This window comes from Drosophila gunungcola, unplaced genomic scaffold (assembly GCF_025200985.1).
Source record: "Drosophila gunungcola strain Sukarami unplaced genomic scaffold, Dgunungcola_SK_2 000167F, whole genome shotgun sequence".
NCBI classification, from domain to species: Eukaryota; Metazoa; Arthropoda; class Insecta; order Diptera; family Drosophilidae; genus Drosophila; species Drosophila gunungcola.
In genome coordinates, this window is record NW_026453328.1 from 15677 (window position 1) to 35836 (window position 20160).

Consider the following 20160-nt stretch of genomic DNA (forward strand, 5'->3'; position numbering starts at 1 on the left):
GGGGGTTTCTGGTCTAGAAATTCGAAAAAATCGATTTTGCATATTATTAACGTTAATACTTTCAAAAATATAATACTAAAAGGATTTTTCAAAATTTGAATTATTTTCGGAGACACAGCCAATTTTATGACGTGGAGTCCGATCCATTAGAATCGTTTCCTAATCTTTAAAAGCGTTTTTTTTTAAAACTACTTTTTTGAGGTGGTTGACATGATATATTAAGTTCTACTGAACCAAATCCAATCAAATTTGTTATGCGACTCTCTATCGCGTCTGCCCCGGACTTTGTATTATAAGTATCTTTTTAAATATTTGAAAGGTCGATCAAATTGGTTTAAAAACATATTTTGTTTTCAAGTCGACGCCGTTTTGTTATTTTTAATCTTTTTTTTTTGAAAGTGGTCAAACCGGTAGAGGCATCTTTACTAAGAACGAATTGTTTTAATTTTTTGTTTTGTTTTTTTGAAGACCCCACTCCACCGGATTTTTGTAAAATTTTGTTCGGCTTTGGCTTATCTATTTGTAATTTTTTCATCATTGTAATTCCTTCATCAAAATGAACAATAAACAATAACTCGAATTTGTCTCGATTATTTCAGACGCTCAATGAATCCAATAAGAACTAATCATTTAATAGTTTTCGTTATTTATAAGGTCCCACTGCGGCAAGGCCTTTGTCTGTTGTTCGACTATATTTGCCTAACCAGACTGTTTATCTTTATCATTTGCGCATACTATATACATATCCGCATTGTTGCAACTGCTGGTTCAGTTTTTCCCTCCCCCACTCCCCCCGTTTTCCCTTCCATCAGGGCAGTCAACCACTTCATAAATAGCAACTATAACTACAACATCGACAACAACAATCGCAATTAAGCAAACAAACGGCACAAGACGAGGAGGGAAATCGTAGGAAAATATGACCAGGAAAATGGGGGGGAAAAAGGGGCTTTTCAGCAGGGTGGATATCGGGTGCAATTGCATTCTCGGTTTCGTTTGCTATTGTTTAAATCCAAAAATACAAAAAAAAAAAACTATAACCCGAACCAAAACCGATTCGCTTCAATCGATTGCGCTTGGGCTCTTGACGCTAATGTGAATTTATGTTAGCCCGCCACGCCCACTTAACAAGCCTCGATTTCTGCCGATTTCCTTGCATTTCCACCGATCTTACTGCAGGTCTTTCCACAGCACCCAGGTATTGCATTACATCTCTGGCTCCGATCAGCACTTGGACTAATTGTGGTATCGATTATGGCCTGTCAACCGACTTCACCTCTCGATCGCGATTTTGATTTCCATCGCCTGGTTTAATGGCCCCCCGAGCACTTGTCATTAGCCACACCCAGAAAAAAATGCACAGAGGTAAAATATCCCTAAAAACTTTACATCAAATTGATACTTTTGTTTTAAATCTTAATGTAATATTCCAGTTTATAATTTTTTTTCGTGCAAATAAAATAGGAAGTAACTAATTTAAGATTATTATACCTTTAACTGTGAAAAGATAGTAACAAGTAGATAAGCCATTTTCGATCGCAGTTCATTAAATTAAATGACTGAAAAAAATTTTTTGAAAAACACAGGAAGAAAAAACTTCATACAAAACCTGCCACACATTAATTATACGACCCGGTGGCCACTGGAAATGAGAAACGAGTGCTTAAGCCCTGAATTTCTTCAACTTATCCCAAATTGCAGGGGCAATTATGAATTTGGAATAAAATAATTGAGATTAAATTAGATCGAATGGCTTTATCCCATATGGCATTTTTCGTACATACTGACCACCGTCGCGTTATATTCAGTTTATTTTCGTAGACTATCAATCGATTTGGCTAAATTCAACAATCGATTATTGGTGTAACTGCAAGGGCATAAAAACTTCGGCTTTTCGAAGTTCCAATGGAAACTACTAGTTATCTGATTATTTTGTTAATAATTTAATACAAATTTCAAACGGTTTTGGTAGGAAATTAATAAGTAAGTTAATTATTTGATTACAAAATTTAAGGGGTACGTTGTTTTTATAACATTTGAAATATAAATAAAACTTTAGTAATTATTTTACATCAAAAACATCTGTCACAAGACCTATTCAAAGTTATTTTAAAAGAACTAACTGTTTTTAAACAGACATGTTTAAGCACTCATAACTTTACGTTAACCCAATGTACCTATGCTGTATGATTTAATAAGGAAAGGTTTATAAAATAGAGATCGGTAGGTCATTAAATAATCCAGCGATTTTGTGTTGAATTTTAGTTTTAGACGAAGTACTATGAGTGTGTTGAGTTGAGTTACGTTGCAGAATGGAGAAGTATAAAATATCCTTTGACCCACTCTGTTTTTTGAAAAGTTAATCAAGATCGAACAGCCTTTGATCTTGGTGATTTTACTTACGTTATGTTCTTGACCATTCCCCAAAGCAAAACTTTCCCCGCTTGGGCTTAAACAAGGGTTATTTGCGGAAAGATTATTTTTATATTATAAAATTTTAATTTTGAACCCTGGGATTGTTTCCAAAATTGAATATAAAAAAAAAAAGAATTTCTAACAATTTTGTTTTAATCGATGTGCAAAAATCTAACAAGAGATTAATTTTGAATTTTGGACTTGCATTTCCCTTCTAGTGTTTAAATTAAATTGAAACTATGGAAAATAAGTGGAAAGTATATGAGCAATTAGGTAATAAAAACATGTTAAACATATTATTATTAAATAAACAACAATCCCTATCAGAAGTTACTTTGCAAGCAAAATTTAAATAAAAATCAAAAGCAGGGTGGTAACAGGTGCATGAAGGTAGTGTCGCGAGGTGGTGCACCAATTATTATAATTTTTCCATCGCTTTTCCTCCCATTTTTGCATATGGCTTGTCAAGTTGCCTCGCGAGTTGATTTTTAATGATTCGCTAACGTGGGAAATCTCTTGTTGCTGCAGCAACACATTTTTCTTGGATCATTTTTCCAGCAACTCAGTTGGCAGTTTTCCATGCATTTGCATTTTGTTGTTAGCCGCTTGTTATTTCTAATTTTTACACGTTTTTTACGGTTGTTGTGCATACATTTTTCAGATTGCCGCAAGTAATCGACTTATTGTTGCAGTTGCAAGTTGCTGGTTGCAAAGTTGCTGCTAGCAGTGGCGCCTTTGTGTTATGTTAATCACATAATTAAATCAAAACTTTCTATGATTTCCGCGGGTGGGATATGTATATAATTGGAAAAGCAGGGAGCGAAAGGAATTTGGGATTAGTAGACGAATTATGAATATGGAAATGGATCGAAATCACATACCCGGCTTTCGCTTTCATTTCTTATTTTCAGTCGTCACCAGGTCGTATGCTTAATGGTGGGAGCCTTGGCATTTACATTATATTTTTGTTCTTGCGTTTTTCCCATTTTTATTTCTGCCAATAAACTTAATGCCAATTATCAAGTGTTATAATATAACTGCGTAGTATAAACATACTACACTCCCCTCTACTGTTGCATAGCACACCCCCCATCGATAATCGAGTGAGTAACCCAGTGACTATGTCAATCCACTGGTATCTTTCCATCAACATCTCATGTGTTCTCCGCACTCACTGTGATCTCACGCTGGTTGCAATTTGTTGGCTGATGGTTGAAGGCTAGGACATGCCAATGATGATGATGTCAATTGATTGGCTCACCCACGGACGAAGCAAACAATCAAGATCAGAACTGTGGAACCCAATTCATCACTGCAGATCGCAATGATTATTAAGTGATTTTTGGGCTCATGTTAATCTAAATGCCTTCTCTGACTGATAAATTTCATATTGTAGAGGGTATTATAATTTCAGTCAGAAGTTTGCAACGCAGTGAAGGAGACATCTCCGACCCGTCTGCCCGTCCGTCCGTTTCTACGCAAACTAGTCTCTCAGTTGTATTTCTATTGCAGGTAGTGCATATATCAGAACGAGCCGGATCGGACGAATATGTCATATAGCCTTCCACACCCAGAAATATGTAGGACGAATAATTTTAGTACGGTCGTACTTGATAATACTTAAAATTTTAAGTACGAACGTGTACAGATTAAGTACGGATCGTACTTGATAATAATATTTTAAAATATTATAAAAAAGAAAATGAGTAAAACTTTTCTATTTTTTAATTTTTTCAAAAACAAGTTTTGAGCTTAGTAGTGGTTTAATAATTTAGATTTACGCTTTTAATTTTATTTAAATCAGAAAACGATATCATATTGCTATCAAAGGAGCGATCGTATAATTGAGCTAAAAACATCATAGCATTTAATTTTTTTGTTAGTATATACGCTTTCAAATCTAAATTTAGATGTTGTAAAGAATTTTTTTTTTTTTAATAGCTGCATGCGGTTGGTTTTTTTTTTTTTTTTCTCTAGCAGAGATAGTGTTTTTTATTCTTGAGACAAGCTATTAATCATTATCCTTTGAAAAAGCTCTTATCAGAATTTCCTTATATTAATTTAATGATATTTAAACGGTCAATTCTAATTTTTGTCTTATTCAAATTGAGAATCAGGAAACAAGTTAGATTAATATTACGAAATTCCTATCACAAAATATATTTAAGTCCTCGGGACAAATACTTTTCAGTGTACTGTTCATTCATCATTCATTGGTGTGAAAAATAAGACGTAAGGGGTATGATGTTGCTTATCATGCGACTACTTAGTTAGACCTACTTAAGACTCTAACTACTCACTCTAACCCCCAGTAAATCCCAAGGCTCATATAGAGCAACTCACCTTCTTTGGTAATAGCTTCTGTATCGCAATTGCCTGCAGTGGCCTCGTTGCTCTCCTCGTCATCTTTGGGCTCGAATTCGACCTGCGAAGTATCAATGTCGTAGAAGTTAACGCGGGTCACGTGACGCACGTAGTCAGTGGTGGTGGTTGTTGTGGTGGTGGCGTTAGTAAAGCTCCCGTTGGGCAGTGATGATTGGACGCGGAAGATGATCGGTTGGTGGTTGGGTGGTTGGGCAGGATAGACACTAGGTGGCCAATGGATGCCATGGGTGCGCGGTGGCTTGGGCACGGCGTTCGGTGGTTGCAGCAGGGGCAACCATCTTCCGTGGCCGAAAACGGGCAGTGGTGTTGTGCTATGACTATGACTAGGTTGGTGGGTATATTGCTCCGGGCTTTGCTGATTCTGTTGTTGGTGGTGCAACGGCTGTTGCTCCTGTTTCTGTTTCTGTTTCTGTTTCTGGTGGTGCAGCTGCAGATATCCAGCCGGAATGGCTGTGTCGCCCGTGGATGCCGATGAAGATTCATTGCTGCTCCGGGAATCTCCACTTTGGCTGTCGGCGGTGATGGTGGTTGTGCTTGGTGGTGCTTGGGTGGGGCGTGGGAGTGGGCGTGGCTGCTGCTGCTGCGGCTGCAAGTGCATGGCGACAGTAGGAGGATCACCACCATTCGATCATCTGACGGTGGCGGTGGCAACGGTGGCTGTGCTCTAACTGCCGACTACATCTGCTCGCCCCACTGTCCCTGCCCTCCAGTTCTCCGCCAACCTCCCAATCCCGTTCCCTTTCCCGATCCAGTGGCACTTCCCGCTCCAGATTGTGGTGTTGCTCGGCGGCAATTCCAAAGCTCGCACCACATCGCTGAGCGCGAATTACAAGTTCAGCTTTCGAAGATTAGGCCCGGAGTCTATGCCAAATTGGGTGGCCGAGTTTAGAAGGATTGAACCAGAAAACCAAGAAGAGAGCGAGAGATGAAGAGCGGCGAAGAAGGAAGGAGAACTCGACCCATTCGATTCCCAAATCTTCACTTCATCGAATTTAACAAAATGTCTATTTAACAAAAGTCTAAGTACACGACAAATAATACAAAATATATTATTTATAAATCTCGTAAACTTTAAGGCGTACATTGAGTTAAACATGCCGATTCCAGTGATGCCTATACAGCGCAACTTTTTACCACGCCCACAAGCCTCGAAATTTTTAGGCACCCACATTTTTTGTGCTATACACTCACAGATATATTTTTCTAAATTTTAGAAAGTAAAACTATAACAAATTTCTATCCTATTTCTAAGAAAAAATTCGACAAAGGTTCAAATTTGTTTTCTAAAATTAAGGGTGAATTTCTAAAACAACGGGTAAATTTTATCCATTGACTCTATTCCTAAATTCAAGGGCGAATCGCCATGAGTTTGTTCGTGAAACAATTTTAACATATTTCTAAATTCAAGAAAATTCGCCCTTAAAGTGAACAAAATTCGGTTTGTTTTATATAGGGTTTTTTTAGTGTTATGGTGCAAAGACATAATAAGTCCAGTGACGTTAACCCCAGCAATACCCAGCCTTGGGTAATGTTTTCCAAATTTTCCAGCATTTACCGTTACGACATATATAGCGCCATCTACTTGAAAATTTAGAATTCATTTGTAAATACATATTTTTATACCCTTGCAAAAGTTGTCATTCTATTGCAGGTAGTATATAAGTCGGAACGAACCATAGAAGCAATCGGAAAAAAAAATAAAAAAATATATAACTTCGCTGTTTTTTATACCCTTGCAGAGGGTATTATAATTTCAGTCAGAAGTTTGCAACGCAGTGAAGGAGACGTTTCCGACCCTATAAAGTATATATATTCTTGATCAGCATCACTAGGAGAGTCGATCTAGCCATGTCCGTCTGTCCGTCTGTCCGTCTGTCCGTCTGTCCGTCTGTCCGTCCGTTTATATGCAAACTAGTCTCTCAGTTTTAAAGCTATCTGCATGAAACTTTCCCAAAAGTTGTCTTTCTATTGCAGGTAGTATATAAGTCGGAACGAGCCGGATCGGACGACTATAGCATATAGCTCCCATAGGAACAATCGGAAAAATAAATGAAAAAAAATTATAACTTTGCTGTTTTTTAATTTTTTGTTTAGTTCTTCGACATATAGTAATGGTAAAATATTTCCGATTTACGGTTTAAATTTCATCAAAATCGGACGACTATAGCATATAGCTCCCATAGGAACAATCGGAAAAAATAAATGAAAAAAAATTATAACTTTGCTGTTTTTTAATTTTTTGTTTAGTTCTTCGAGATATAGTAATGGTTTAATATTTCAGAATTACGGTTTCAATTTCATCAAAATCGGACGACTATAGCATATAGCTCCCATAGGAACAATCGGAAAAATAAATGAAAAAAATTATAACTTTTCTGTTTTTAATTTTTTGTTTAGTTCTTCGACATATAGCAATGTTTTATTATTTCAGAATTATGGTATAAATTTTATCAAAATCGGACGTCTATAGCATATAGCTCCCATAGAAATAATAAAAATATATAAAATAACTATCTAATAATTGAGCTGCAAATAATCATAGTTTCAATGTTTTTTTTTAGCACATACTCAAGTAAATCATAATTTAAATGTTTTCAAAAGTATTTAATTAATGCAATAGCTGCAAGGGTATATGAACTTCGGCTTGCCGAAGTTTGCTTTCCTTCTTGTTTTAATTTTTTTTAGTTCTTCGACATATAGTAATAGTTATTTATTTCAGGATTACGTTTTAAATTTCATCAAAATCGGACTACTGCATCATATAGCTCCCATGGAATCAACTAAATTATATAAATTTTTTTTTTTAAATGTAACTTTTCTATTTTGTAATTTTTTTTTTAAATTCTTTTAAAATTATTAATAATTGGAAAGTTCAGAATTACGCTTTTAATTCTATTAAAATCGGAAAACGATATCGTATAGCTGTCATAAGCTATAAGCATATTCAACTAGGGAAAAATTCACTTAGGATCGTTACCGGATTATTAACCGGGCACTGTAGACTAAAAAGTCACCTAGGTAAGATGGGAATAACCAGCAGTAGAACTTGCAGATTCTGCGACATAGAGGACGAAACCTCTAAACACATCATCGCAGACTGTCCGGCATTAGCAAGTATAAGATGTAAAATCTTAGGAACCAGAACTCTTACACCTGAGCTCCTAGGAAGAATCAACCCATTAAAAGTCCTCGACTTATTCGAGAAAGTGGGTTGATATCTGAGCTGTAGGCTCTGAATGGGGTACAATAGATCTTACAGGTCGCGGTACACTAAACACCCCGATACTAATAATAATAATAGCTGTCATAAGAACTATCGAATAATTGAGCTGCCAATCATCATAGCTTCAATGCTTTTAAACATATACGCAAGTAGTTCATAATATTAATGTTTTCAAGAATATTTAATTTCTGCAATAGCTGCAAGGGTATATAAACTTGGGCTGCCGAAGTTTGCTTTGATCACAATAAATTACCTTGCCACTATACACTTACGGTCCAAAGACTCTTATATTTATTGTATTTAATATAAACTTTTTAAATTCGACGGTTTTAGTAAGATTTGCGGAAGCCCAGAGACCTCTATCATTAATATGACATTGAAATTAAAATTGCTTATTTATATTTAATCTTCACCTAAAAGGCCTAAAGTGTATTGGAAAACTTTGCTTAGAAAAGCCCTATTTATCGTTATCTAATGCGGTTAGGCCTGCCTAAAACTTTTGTTGCCCTCTGTTACGTGTTCATATTTATTGAAGTGGTAACCATGGTTAGTGCACCTCCCTCCTTTTCAATGGGCGTTAAATTCGCCATGCGTTAAGTTCAGAACTGTTCTGCGAGCTCATTAAACCGGAGCCAAGGGCCATAATTGGATCTGGCAGTGGGTGCGGTACTTAAGTCTTCATAACTCTGTATGTACAGCGCACATCCCACCCCCCATCTCTTCAAGCAACCAAAATAAATACAGGCCGAAACCCAAAAGGGCATCGTGCACAGTTCAAGGCGGTGAAATGGAAAATGGAAGTGGAAATTCGGACAAAACAAACTCTTGCGCTCAGTCTAACTAGACTGGGTTCAAAAAGCGGCCAAAGGTCAGATCACCAGACCCACGGCAGCGGCAGAAACAACAACAAACGGACCCTGTTGTCTGTGAAAATGTTGCCCTCTGACTGCGATTTCTGTATTAGGGAATATCCAAATATACACGAATATATCTAGCTGGATTTAAATGGGTAGTGGGAAATCGTATAGGATTAAAAATACAATATAACAGAAAAGCATTAGATGTGTTTTGAGAATTAAAAGGATCCAAATATGCGGTTATATGTGCTTAATGTTTTAAAGCTTTAACTTCTTTTTTAGTAGTTATCAAAACCTATTTAATATATTTGTTATAGCATTTTAAACGTTCAACTCAAAAACCCTATACTGTAAAATTTTAATAATTATAATTATAAAATATATATAATTATCAATTATTCGATCGTTAATATGGCAGATGTATAATAACGTTTAATAAAATTAAAAGCGTAATTTTATATTAGTAAACCATTACTGTCTAACATATTTTTTTAAAAAACTTGAATAGAAACGTTAAATTTTTTAAAATTTATTTTTTGTAATATTTTTATTGCTATATGTGGGAGCTATATCTAATAGTTCATTCCCGAATTTTAGATTCGCACTGTATTAGGCAAACCGTCGATCTGCCAACACAATTACTTTTTTTTTTGGAGATCAAGCAGTTTATTGGTTATAAAACGTGGGTACTAATAGTGAAGCACAACAGGGTAACATAACAGGAAGATCACAGTTATTGATTAAGAACAGAGGTCGCCTGGTCGTCGGGTTTGCCAAAGAAGCCGCTGGTGATTGCTGTTGGCTTGGAGCCGCTTGTTACATCGGCTTGAATGCCTGGTGATCTGCCGACGCACTGAAGGGATGTGAAGATCATTTCTCACATACCAAGATGTGTTAGCGATCGAACGCAGTACCCTCTTTGCACGTTAAAGTCAGAAGCTGTGGATACATTGGATACAATATGTCAAAGAGGGCAGCATAACCGACCTGGAATTAACTGTTCTAGCTTTACACTTGGTGAGCCATAGTTTTCGAGATCGCTGCCCAGCTATCTGCCAGATTTCAGATGCCTTCAGCGGATATGGCCAACTGCGAATCATATCTCCCACCGTGGCCAGCAATTCGTTGGAGAGGGAAAACGACTCTTGAATCGATAATTAGGCAAACGGACAATAAATCTCGCCCGGGTTGTCGGCTGGCTGATTTGCTAGTTTCGGCTTTCAGCGATCGGTCGATGACGTCAGGCCGCCACAACAACGTACACTTAATTGTGACTGCAATTTGGCCATTTTTGTAATTGCTTCCGGTCAAATCGATTTGTTGTTTTGTAAAAGGGAATCGATGGAAGCCACCGCAAGCAAAAAGTGTATAAATATGGTCATGAAGCTTCTATGTTCGGTTCGTCTAAATGCCGCTTAAGGCGATGCCGATGCCTCCTCTTTTGTCACAGGGCTACTGGGGTAAAAAAATTATCAGGAGGATATATATTTGATAAAGGGGGGGGAGTCACGCCCAACCATGAGTCATATATTGAAATATCTCGCTTGTTTTTGGGGAACTAAAGTTCAGAGTTGCGAGCCCAAAGTCGCAGCGTTGGCCAACTTTGACAATTCCTATTGCAATCGCAAAGCCTTTTACTTGACCCAAAAGCAACGGCAGCAAAACACTGGGAAAAAACAACCAAAAAATTGCCACTTGAGACAGTAAGTATTACTATATTATTTACCTTGAATTTATGTATTTTAATGATAGATAATATAGTATGTTCTTTTTAGTTGGTAAAAGATTTTTATTTGGTTTTAATATATATTAAAGCAGATATATAGACTTTATAAAACTTGTAAATAATATGTAAAGTTTGTTACTGTATTTAGATGGGATTTTGGTTTCAGGAAGGCTGGTTCAAATAGAATAATTAAAGTGTTTTTTTTTCATAAAATACTTATAAATTGTATACTTGAGTTGGACAACTTATATAAAATGTTCTTTCAGTTTTTCGTGTGCGACAGCAACAACGTGTTGTATGTATGTATGAAGCAAAGTTGCAGCCGAGCCCACAAGTCACGCACTGGTCAACGACGAATGGGTATCTAAAAGCAACTCCCAGCCAACCCACCAAAACCCCTTCCCAAGCCTCTTTTACCACTGGCATGTTGTAGTTGCATTTAATTCACGCCTTTTGGCCATACAAAGACATTGAATTGTGGCTGCTGTCCAAAAAAACGCAAGACGGGCCAAAAGAGGTTTCCTTTTAGAAGAGCGGGAAAAATCTTAAATAGTTCACCCACAACAACCACAACAGACAAACAAGTTGAACACGACTAACAACAACAATAAACAACGAGACAACAAAACTCTTTCAAAAAAGCAGCCACACATAACCAGCAACTAACAACCAACAACAACAACAAAAGCAACAGGAAAAAAACAACAACAACTGCATTAGTTGTGGGTGCTAGTAAAAAAAACCCCCACCCGCATCCCACACTTCACTCAACCCCCTTTATAACTCTGTACAGTGAACAAAAATGTGATATAGAATAAGGTGTGATGTGATCATTAACGATATTCAACTCTTTAATTTTAATCAATTAATGTTTTAAGATTAATTTATGCTTTTAAGTTAACAAATATAGAAATATTTAAATAAAATTGAATGTTTTCAAAATTAAGATAATTTTGAAATTATAAATACTAAATATTTATCGTAAAAAAAAGGTTTTTAAGAAGGATAATAGTTTTTATTTCTAGGCGGACAAATACAAATTATATAATACTTCATTCATTTTTTTGGGGAAGCCCAATAATTCCCAATAGTTGCTCACAATATTTTAAAAAATGTGTTCCCAAATTGAAATAAAACCAAAAACAACCCATCAAAACAACTTTTTTTCGCTGTGTAGTGCCCAACACATTGTGTGCAGGCTTTGATTTGTTGTTATATGTGAGTGTTTCTCAGGCCTTGTTGTTATATTGCCTGATCTCTCGGACTTTGGGGGCCTCTTAATGGTGGGAAAATATGTTCGTGGCTCGTTGAAAGGGGGAGAGGGGGTGCAGCCATGCAGGAAGGTGTTATCCGACTAACTGGCAGTATTGCGCCAATACTAGAACTAATTTGCTGGGCCAACATTGCGTATGCGCACTGGCCCATGTGGGTTAGGTGGTTCAACACGGAAAGATCAACAAAATGGCAACAAAATAGAAGTACAAACTAAATTGTTTGGCAAATATGCAGCCGAACAACAACAACAACAAATATCACGACAACGAATAGAGCAGCAAAACGTAGCAAGAATACACGAATCGAAAGGCAAAGAGTGAGTGCAAAAAGCCTGAGTTAATGATTAATTTTTTGCACGTATACGCCACTTGGGCCGCGATCTGACAACGTGAATGGGTCGCATATAAATATATCTCCAATTCTGCACAGCACAAAAAAAACTTTTGTACGCGGCACTCACCGAGAGAAAAGTTATGCATAATATTTCAATAGCGGAGCTATTTACCAACAAAATTAATGGTTGCAATTAGTTGGCCTGTTTTTTTTTTACTCCTTTTTAAGTTATTCTTGTAATTTTTTACGTCTATGTATGTATAAGCCTTATTAAAATATATTTAGACCTTATATATGAAGATCACATTTTTTTAAAGACCTTTTTTTAAGAGGTTTGCTTACTTTTAAAATAGAAAACAAAATATATTCTTGAAAAATGTCCTAATAAATATTTTTTATTTAAGTCCTTAGTGTATGTTTTTTGAACTTTTACAAATCATGGTTGCAACTCAAGTTTCCAAAGATATATAAATAAAACTTTTATTCGAATATCGTTAAGATAATTGATATCACAAAGTAAGAAAGTTCTTTCCCACCCATTTTGTTTTAGTGTACTAGCCCCCGCTCACCCTTCTCTCCCTCTCTTTCTCTCTCTCTCTCTTTCTCTCTGTCTCGCTCTTGCTCTTTATCTCTTGCACTGTCACACTTTGCACTTTGCCTTTGCCATTCAGGCAATTAGCGTACAAAACCACACGAAGAAAAAAATCAAGTGCAGCGCGACAATCAACAAAACACAATTAAATTTAGATCGATTGGCAGGCTTTCAGTTTAAGCGGTTGTGTTAAATGAAGCGCCAAGGAAATTGAAACCGAAACGGAAAATGATCGGGCCGAAAAAGAGAAAAAAAATCTGAAAACCGACACGGAAAATCTGAAGAGCTGTGAAAAGCTGGAAGGCTGGAAAACCGAAAACCGAAAACGGAAAACCGAATGAGAGCGCGATCGCGAGCGGCGTGTTCGATGGCGCGTCTGCGACTGCTGGCCGTCGGTAACTGCACCGTTAGTTTGTTACACCTGAGCTGAAAAACTGTTTGCCTTTTTTTTTCGGCCGCAGTCGCTGCCTCTGCCGCAGCCTCTGCCGCAGCCTCTGCCGCCGTCGATGTAGGCAGCCATTCATTGTTTTTTCCCGCTCGGCGAGCTTTACTTTACCTGAGCCACCTTACGCGATTAACGTGGCCCGAATGTTAGTACATTTCTAGCCAAAGGTTTTGGATTGGGGGGTACAGTTGCGGTCAAAACAATGGCAGTGTGTGTGTAAAAAATATACTAAATTATAAAGAAAACTACCTTTTTTAATTATTGAAACTAATTCGGTGTACCCCGCAGAAATCCCTAGAGGTTTGAAATCAATTGCCACGGAACCCAAAAGTAGGCTACGGCTTATTTGTAGTCTACGGTTTAGCTCTAACAACTCAATAACAACATCGTTTAATGATGGCATTGGTCCAGGGATTCTGGATTTTTGATTAGAATATAAGTGCAATAAGTATTATCAATATACACACTTAAAGCTAATTTATGCCAAAATTTCGTTGGATACTCTGTTTGCCATGTTTTTCAAAATGAATCGTTATGAAATATTGAAACAGAACAAAAAGGAACAAAATAGTCAGTGCCATGACAAACCAATTTCAAAACATAAAAATAAATTTTCGGTGTATAGATTTATATGGACTAAGGACAAAACGGCTTGATCGACTCGATATGTGATCCTAACCAAGAATATGGAAGGTGACACATTCTTTAGAAATGATTCAAAAATAATGTATTAAAAAAAGAACGTCATCTTTCGGCACCCCTGAATATATTTTACTCACACTCAGCTATCGTACTACGTAAATGATAAATAATAAATATAATAATAACATAGAATAAAATACATTTTTTGTCGCCTTTTTCACCTATTTTAAATATTAAGCGCCAGCCAAGTAACAATAAACAGCAATCAAACCGAAAAGGATTTTGCTGTCTAACAAGGCACTAAGTTCAATTTAAATAAGAAATTTATAAAACCAAATACATTTTTAAATAATTTGTTTAAATTTGGAAAAGTTTTGAGTAAAGAATACAGCTATATTTTTGTACTCACATTTTAAAATATAGAAATAAGCTACCACTATATTTTTGACCGCAACTATACGTAATGTGATTGTAAGTTTCATGTGGTGGGTTGCTGTTTTGGGTTAAGGGGCATTTGGTGGGTTAAGGGGGTCTATCAGGCACTCACCAGTTCGTTTTGTTCGTCTTTGGCGCCAGCTTTTGTTTTAATGATCTTGCTTAAAGCCATAGCCGCGGCTGAGTTCTCCGATTTCCCGGTTACTTTACTTTTCTTCCTCTGACTTCGTTTTTTTAAGTTATCAGTTTCAATCTCCAAATTTATTTTCTGAAGGAGAAAAAAAGTCCTTGCTAACATTTCAAAAAATCAACTTAAATTTGTTATTTTTTTATTTTATAAAGTTGTATTTAATTTGATAATTAAAGTTTCAGCGAAAACTTTAATATAACATATGTATTTGTACAGCTTTTAAAAAATATTGGTTGGCGTATTCGCTTAGCCGAGTTTCAGAATGTATTCCTGTCTTAGTGTTAGATTAAAAGTATGCTTTATTTCAAAACGTTTTACAAGTGCCGCCGAATTCCAACAGGTGGCGCAACCTGATAGTGTGGGTGAGTAAAGAAGTATGAAAATTCCTTCTTTTAAATTAATATCACAATGAAAAATGAGTTTATCATATATCTACAAGTTTACCGCTTCTGTACAGCTTAGTTAAAAGTTTTTATGTGAGTTACTTCTGGCACACAGAAGTGTTAAAAATATATTTCAGACTTTGTATGTTTTTGATAATAGCTTCGCTAAACTTATATAAATGCAATTTCAATAATGTTAAAGTTATATTGTGGTATTTTAAAAGTATTTGTTTTGACAAATTACATTTTTAGTTTGTCATTTAAGATAGTTTAAATAAATTAAAGTATATTCTTTTGGCATTCAAAAGTGAAATTAAATAGAAGTGTTCTAAATGTATTTTTCCCAATCAATTAAATTTTTACTAGTCACTAAACAATTTTCAGGGTTTTTTAGTCGATAAATGGAAGCATATTTATAGCCTTAAGGGTATTATAATTTCAGTCAGAAGTTTGCAACGCAGGAGACAAATCCGACCCTATGAAGAATATACATTCTTGATCAGCATCACTAGGAGAGTCGATCTAGCCATGCCCGTCTGTCCGTCCGTCTGTCCGTCCGTCTGTCTGTCTGTCTGTCTGACCGTCGCAAACTAGTCTCTCAGTTCTAAAGCTATCTGCATAAAACCTTCCCCAAAGGTTATCTTCCTGTTGCAGGCAGTATAATAGTTGAGACAAGTCGGATCAGACGACTATGTCATATAGATATTTTGTGATGGTTTATTAGTTTGGAATCACGGCTTAAATGTGATCAAAATCGCTCTAATAAGAAGAACCCAAATGTTAAAAAAAATGACAAAAAAATTTTCAATTTTTTGGTAATTGTTTTAGACAAATAGGATGAAATTTTATAATAAATACAAATACAAATACAAATACAAATAAATGGAAATTCAGATTTACGGTAGTTTTTCGTTTTTTGTAGTTTTTCGAGATATTGTAATGATTTTAGATCGAATTGTTCCTAAATTAATGGCGATGTTTTCATAAATTTATGATAATCAAATTTTTTTTTGTTATACGTCATTTTGCTGGAACAATTATTTATTAAAATTTTTTTTAACAAACATTTATTTTGCTTTAAACATGCATATCAATGTTAGATAACTATAGCAGAAGAAGAATTCACTGTAAATGATAATGTATTCAAATGCATTAGAGAAATATACACAAGAACACTGCCGGATTTGAAACGGCGACCTCTGGGTTTGTAGTCGAACTCGCTAGCCAATAAGCTATGGAGTCATCGCGAAGATCGACGATCAAGAGCTTTACATATAATCTTCTTTTTTTGGTTCACAGCGCTGTTTTCAACTAAAACATCAAAGTCGTAACTTTAAACTTAATAGATTTAAAAAAATAAACTAAAAAATAAAATATTTGTAAATTTACCTTACCCAAAGGTTAAATATTTGTTTCTAATCTAATTCCTTTTTTTCTGGTCTATTAATTTAAGTTTAAATTGAAAAATACAAATTTATTTAATTTAACTTAAAAAGCTATTTACATTGACTAGAGTTAAAATTAGTTTATTATTTGCGTTGCGCTTACAAATCGTTCCAAAATAGTATAAAACAATTAACACTCAACATAAGGTCAATAGATGAGCTTTTAAAAATCATTTTAAAAACACTAAAACAAAAAAAAACAAGAAAGGAAGCAAACTTCGCAAGCCGAAGTTCATATACCCTTGCAGTTATTGCAAAAATTAAATATTCTTGAGAACGTTAAAATTATGATTTACTCGCGTATATGTTTAAATAAATTATAAAAATAATAATTTATTTAAGTCAAAAAGAATTAAAAAAAAAAAAATACAAAATAAAAAAAATAATTTTTTTTTTTAATATTTTTATTGTTATAGTCGTCCGACTTTGATGAAATTTAAGCCGTAATTCTGATAATACTATTACTTATGTACTACCTGCAATAGAAAGACAACTTTTGGGAAAGTTTAATGCACATAACTTTAAAACTGAGAGACTAGTTTGCGTATAAACGGACGGACAGACGGACATGGCTAGATCGACTACCCTAGTGATGCTGGTCAAGACTATGTACTTTATAGGATCGGAGATATCTCCTTCACTGCGTTGCAAACTTTTGACTGAAATTAAAATTCTCTCTGCAAGGCTATAAAAAAAAAGATCCCTATAACTTTAAGACTGAGAAACTAGTTGTCAGCGGGCAGACAGATGGACCAAAAGACCGATGATCCTGATTAAGAATATAAATACTGAATATGGTCGGAAATTTCTCCTTTACAGCGAAGCAAACTTCTGACTAAAATAATAAAAATATAAAAATAAAAAATAAAAATAAAAATATACTATTTTGAAAATTTTATGTAAATATCTTGACACTGCGTGAAAAACTATAGTGAATCGGGGAACAATTTGCCAGATGAATGTCGTCTATAGGATGTATCCGATTTGGATCAAATCAAAGGAGGTGGCTTGACTTGGATTTTAGCTCCTCCAATTCTCTGGCCGTAAGCATCAGTTGATCATTTGGATAATTGCTGCTCTCGAACAACTTTGAACTGGCGGCGCTGCCCACTCGCTGTTTTGCCGCATAGTTTCGAACGCATTTGGTCAAAATGAGTTTTAGTTTTCGTTTTTGGCCCCGATGGCCAAAGCCAAAGCCAAAGCATTTGGAACGCCTTCGCCTGGCGACCCGCCCCCGCCTGTTAATGAAACGCTCAAGCGTTCTCGAAACAAAAAACAAATCAGAAACCAAACCGAAACAGAAACAGGCATATTTAAACACATTAATGTTGACACACAAACGAGGTTTGGAGTCAACAAATCTACAAAATCGGAGGATTTTACGACGCTCGACGTCAAGGCGATCCATCCATGCACAGAAAAAAAAAGAGGTTAAAAAGATGATACATTTAATATATACTCATTTTTGAACCAACATAAGTGTAGCCTGTTTCATGTAATAAGAACAAATTGAACAAATCCAAATTTGATTCCAAGTGCTGGGTTAATAAGTATATTTGATAAATATGTATTATAAATTCAAAAATTTCGCAAATATATGTAAGAAGAGCTGGGTAAGTCCGCCAGAACTTGGGTCTTTTGTTTAAAAGTAGAAGAAAATTTCATGTCCCTAACTCAAGCACTTCGCTTAATATTTAAAAAAAATACTTTATCGGCTAATATTCACACTTTTTTCCTTGTGTAGACCTCCATTCCGATTTGCATATGTGTATTGTACATATTACATATATATGGATATAGCCATTTCTGTGTATTTGGACATATATCAAATATTGATACCTGCTCAAAATGACGAAATGAGCGAGTTATTTGCGCGACTTTACTTAACTCATTCTTGATGCTGTTTTCTTTCTTTCTTCGGCCCACACAATGCCTGTATCTGCCATACGTTACACATTATAGAACCGTGATCTGTCTGGGGTTGAGTGTATTTGTGTGGCAAACTTAAAGCCGTACTTGCCAGTTTGTCATACCTGTAACCACAGTGCAGCATTCCTAACACGATCATCGCCTTGAATGAAAGAACTTGATCCGACTTTATTGAGTAAAACTGATAGATGACCGACATGAAATATTTTGGTGAATGAATTGATTAACGAACTAATAAAAGTGTTTTTAATGGTAAATTTGCCAATTCAAATGTATAACAAATCCATTAATTAGTGGCCTAATCAGTGAGTCAATGAACTAATTTTAAAGGATCTGAATAGTAATGTTACTGAATCTTTTACTTAAGTTATAGACACTAGTTCCTACGTTCTACTGTGACTGTATGCAAATCATATTGAAGCAATCGTAACGATGGCCCCTACAGTAACAACGTAACAGGGCTAACAAAGTCATCGTCATCAAAGTGCGTTAACTCGATTCCATTCCACTCCATTCGATTCTATTGAATTCCGATTTAATTCTGTTCGGATTTTTGCAGCTGAAAGCAACCGACCCACGCCTATTGGCTATATTCATACATATTCATACATATGCACCATATAAACGGTATTTATAGGTACTTGCACTTACATTCGCGGATGTGTTCTAGTTTGATCTTAACTTGCGATGAGGATGCTACACAAGGTCACTTGTCTAGCAGAAAAAATCGTTTGCGTTCTATTAGAAATTACTTATAACCATTAGAGATATTTTGATATTTGTAATAATATATCTTTTAATTTTCATTAAAATTTCACTGTAAAATAAAAGCACTAAACTCTACAATTATAAGGGAACGGAATTTCATTTCAAATTTAAGCCATAATGAAACCATCTAATGAATCATTTTTGTATGAAAAATCTTGCAATTAACTTCATGACGTTTTTGAATGTGTTCGGCGTACATATATAGAAGAGCATTCTTAAAATCTTGCTTGTCCTCGGTCTTCTTTTTTTTTTAATGATTGGAAATTAATTTTTTAAATGTTTTGAAATACATTTTTCAAATAACCCATCGTTTTGATCACACTGGTAAGCATCGCAGATCACACATCGATCACTAAACAAAAACAAAGTAAATAAAAAAAAAAGAAGCCAAGTTTAAGAGATGTTGAGAAATACATGAGTGGCAAGAGGGGGGCGGGGAGTTGGCCAATTAGCCAACAACATGCACATGGGCAGCTGGGCAAACAGATGTTTTTAAAAAGGGCAGTAGGGCGGCAGATTGGGCGCTAAAACTCAGTGGAAACACGCGTTTTTGCTTTTTCAAGCGGGAAATGAGGATCCTCGGGAAGTTATCACGTGCCAAAGGGTACACTTTATCGATAAGCAATTATATGGTTATAGGGGCCATTATTAACAAATTCTTATATAGATATGTGATTTATATAGATATTTAATTTATATACGCGGCAAAACCACAATAACAATAAAAATAAACACAATGCATCCGTATCGATAGGCACTCACACACACACACACGCGCGCACATTTGGAGCCGAAGAGAGGATCGCGTTGTTTTTGTTATTCTTTTTGTTTTGGAGCAGCAGCCCCAGCCAAATGGTTTGTTGCCAGATTCACAACTGATCTACCTGCTGCCATTGGCTTTGCTTTTGCCGTTTGTTATTCACTTTCCAGTTGTTGATGTTGTTGTTGTTGTTGCGGGCTGCCTGGCTTTTGGCTTTAGCCTCAGCTTTAGCTGAAATTGGCGATCGCCGCTCCCTCTTGGCGTCCCCCGCCCCCCTTCGCTCCCCCCAGATTGGCATTTTCCATTTTGCGGTCTCCACATCTGCTGGCCATTCGTTGAAGTCCGACTTCGGAGAGC

The 20160-nt window shown here is 35.8% G+C and overlaps 1 protein-coding gene across 1 annotated transcript in view; it reads right to left on the reverse strand.

Moving 5' to 3' along the window:
• LOC128265863 (uncharacterized) overlaps positions 1–19909 on the reverse strand; it is a gene marked incomplete at its 3' end in the record, with an annotated part of 35560 nt that extends 15651 nt beyond the window's left edge. The window contains 3 exon segments of the mRNA XM_053002078.1: positions 4759–4840; positions 14441–14596; positions 19806–19909. Coding sequence (XP_052858038.1) covers positions 4759–4840; positions 14441–14500 — 142 coding nt within the window.
• Between the last annotated feature and the right edge of the window lie 251 nt (positions 19910–20160).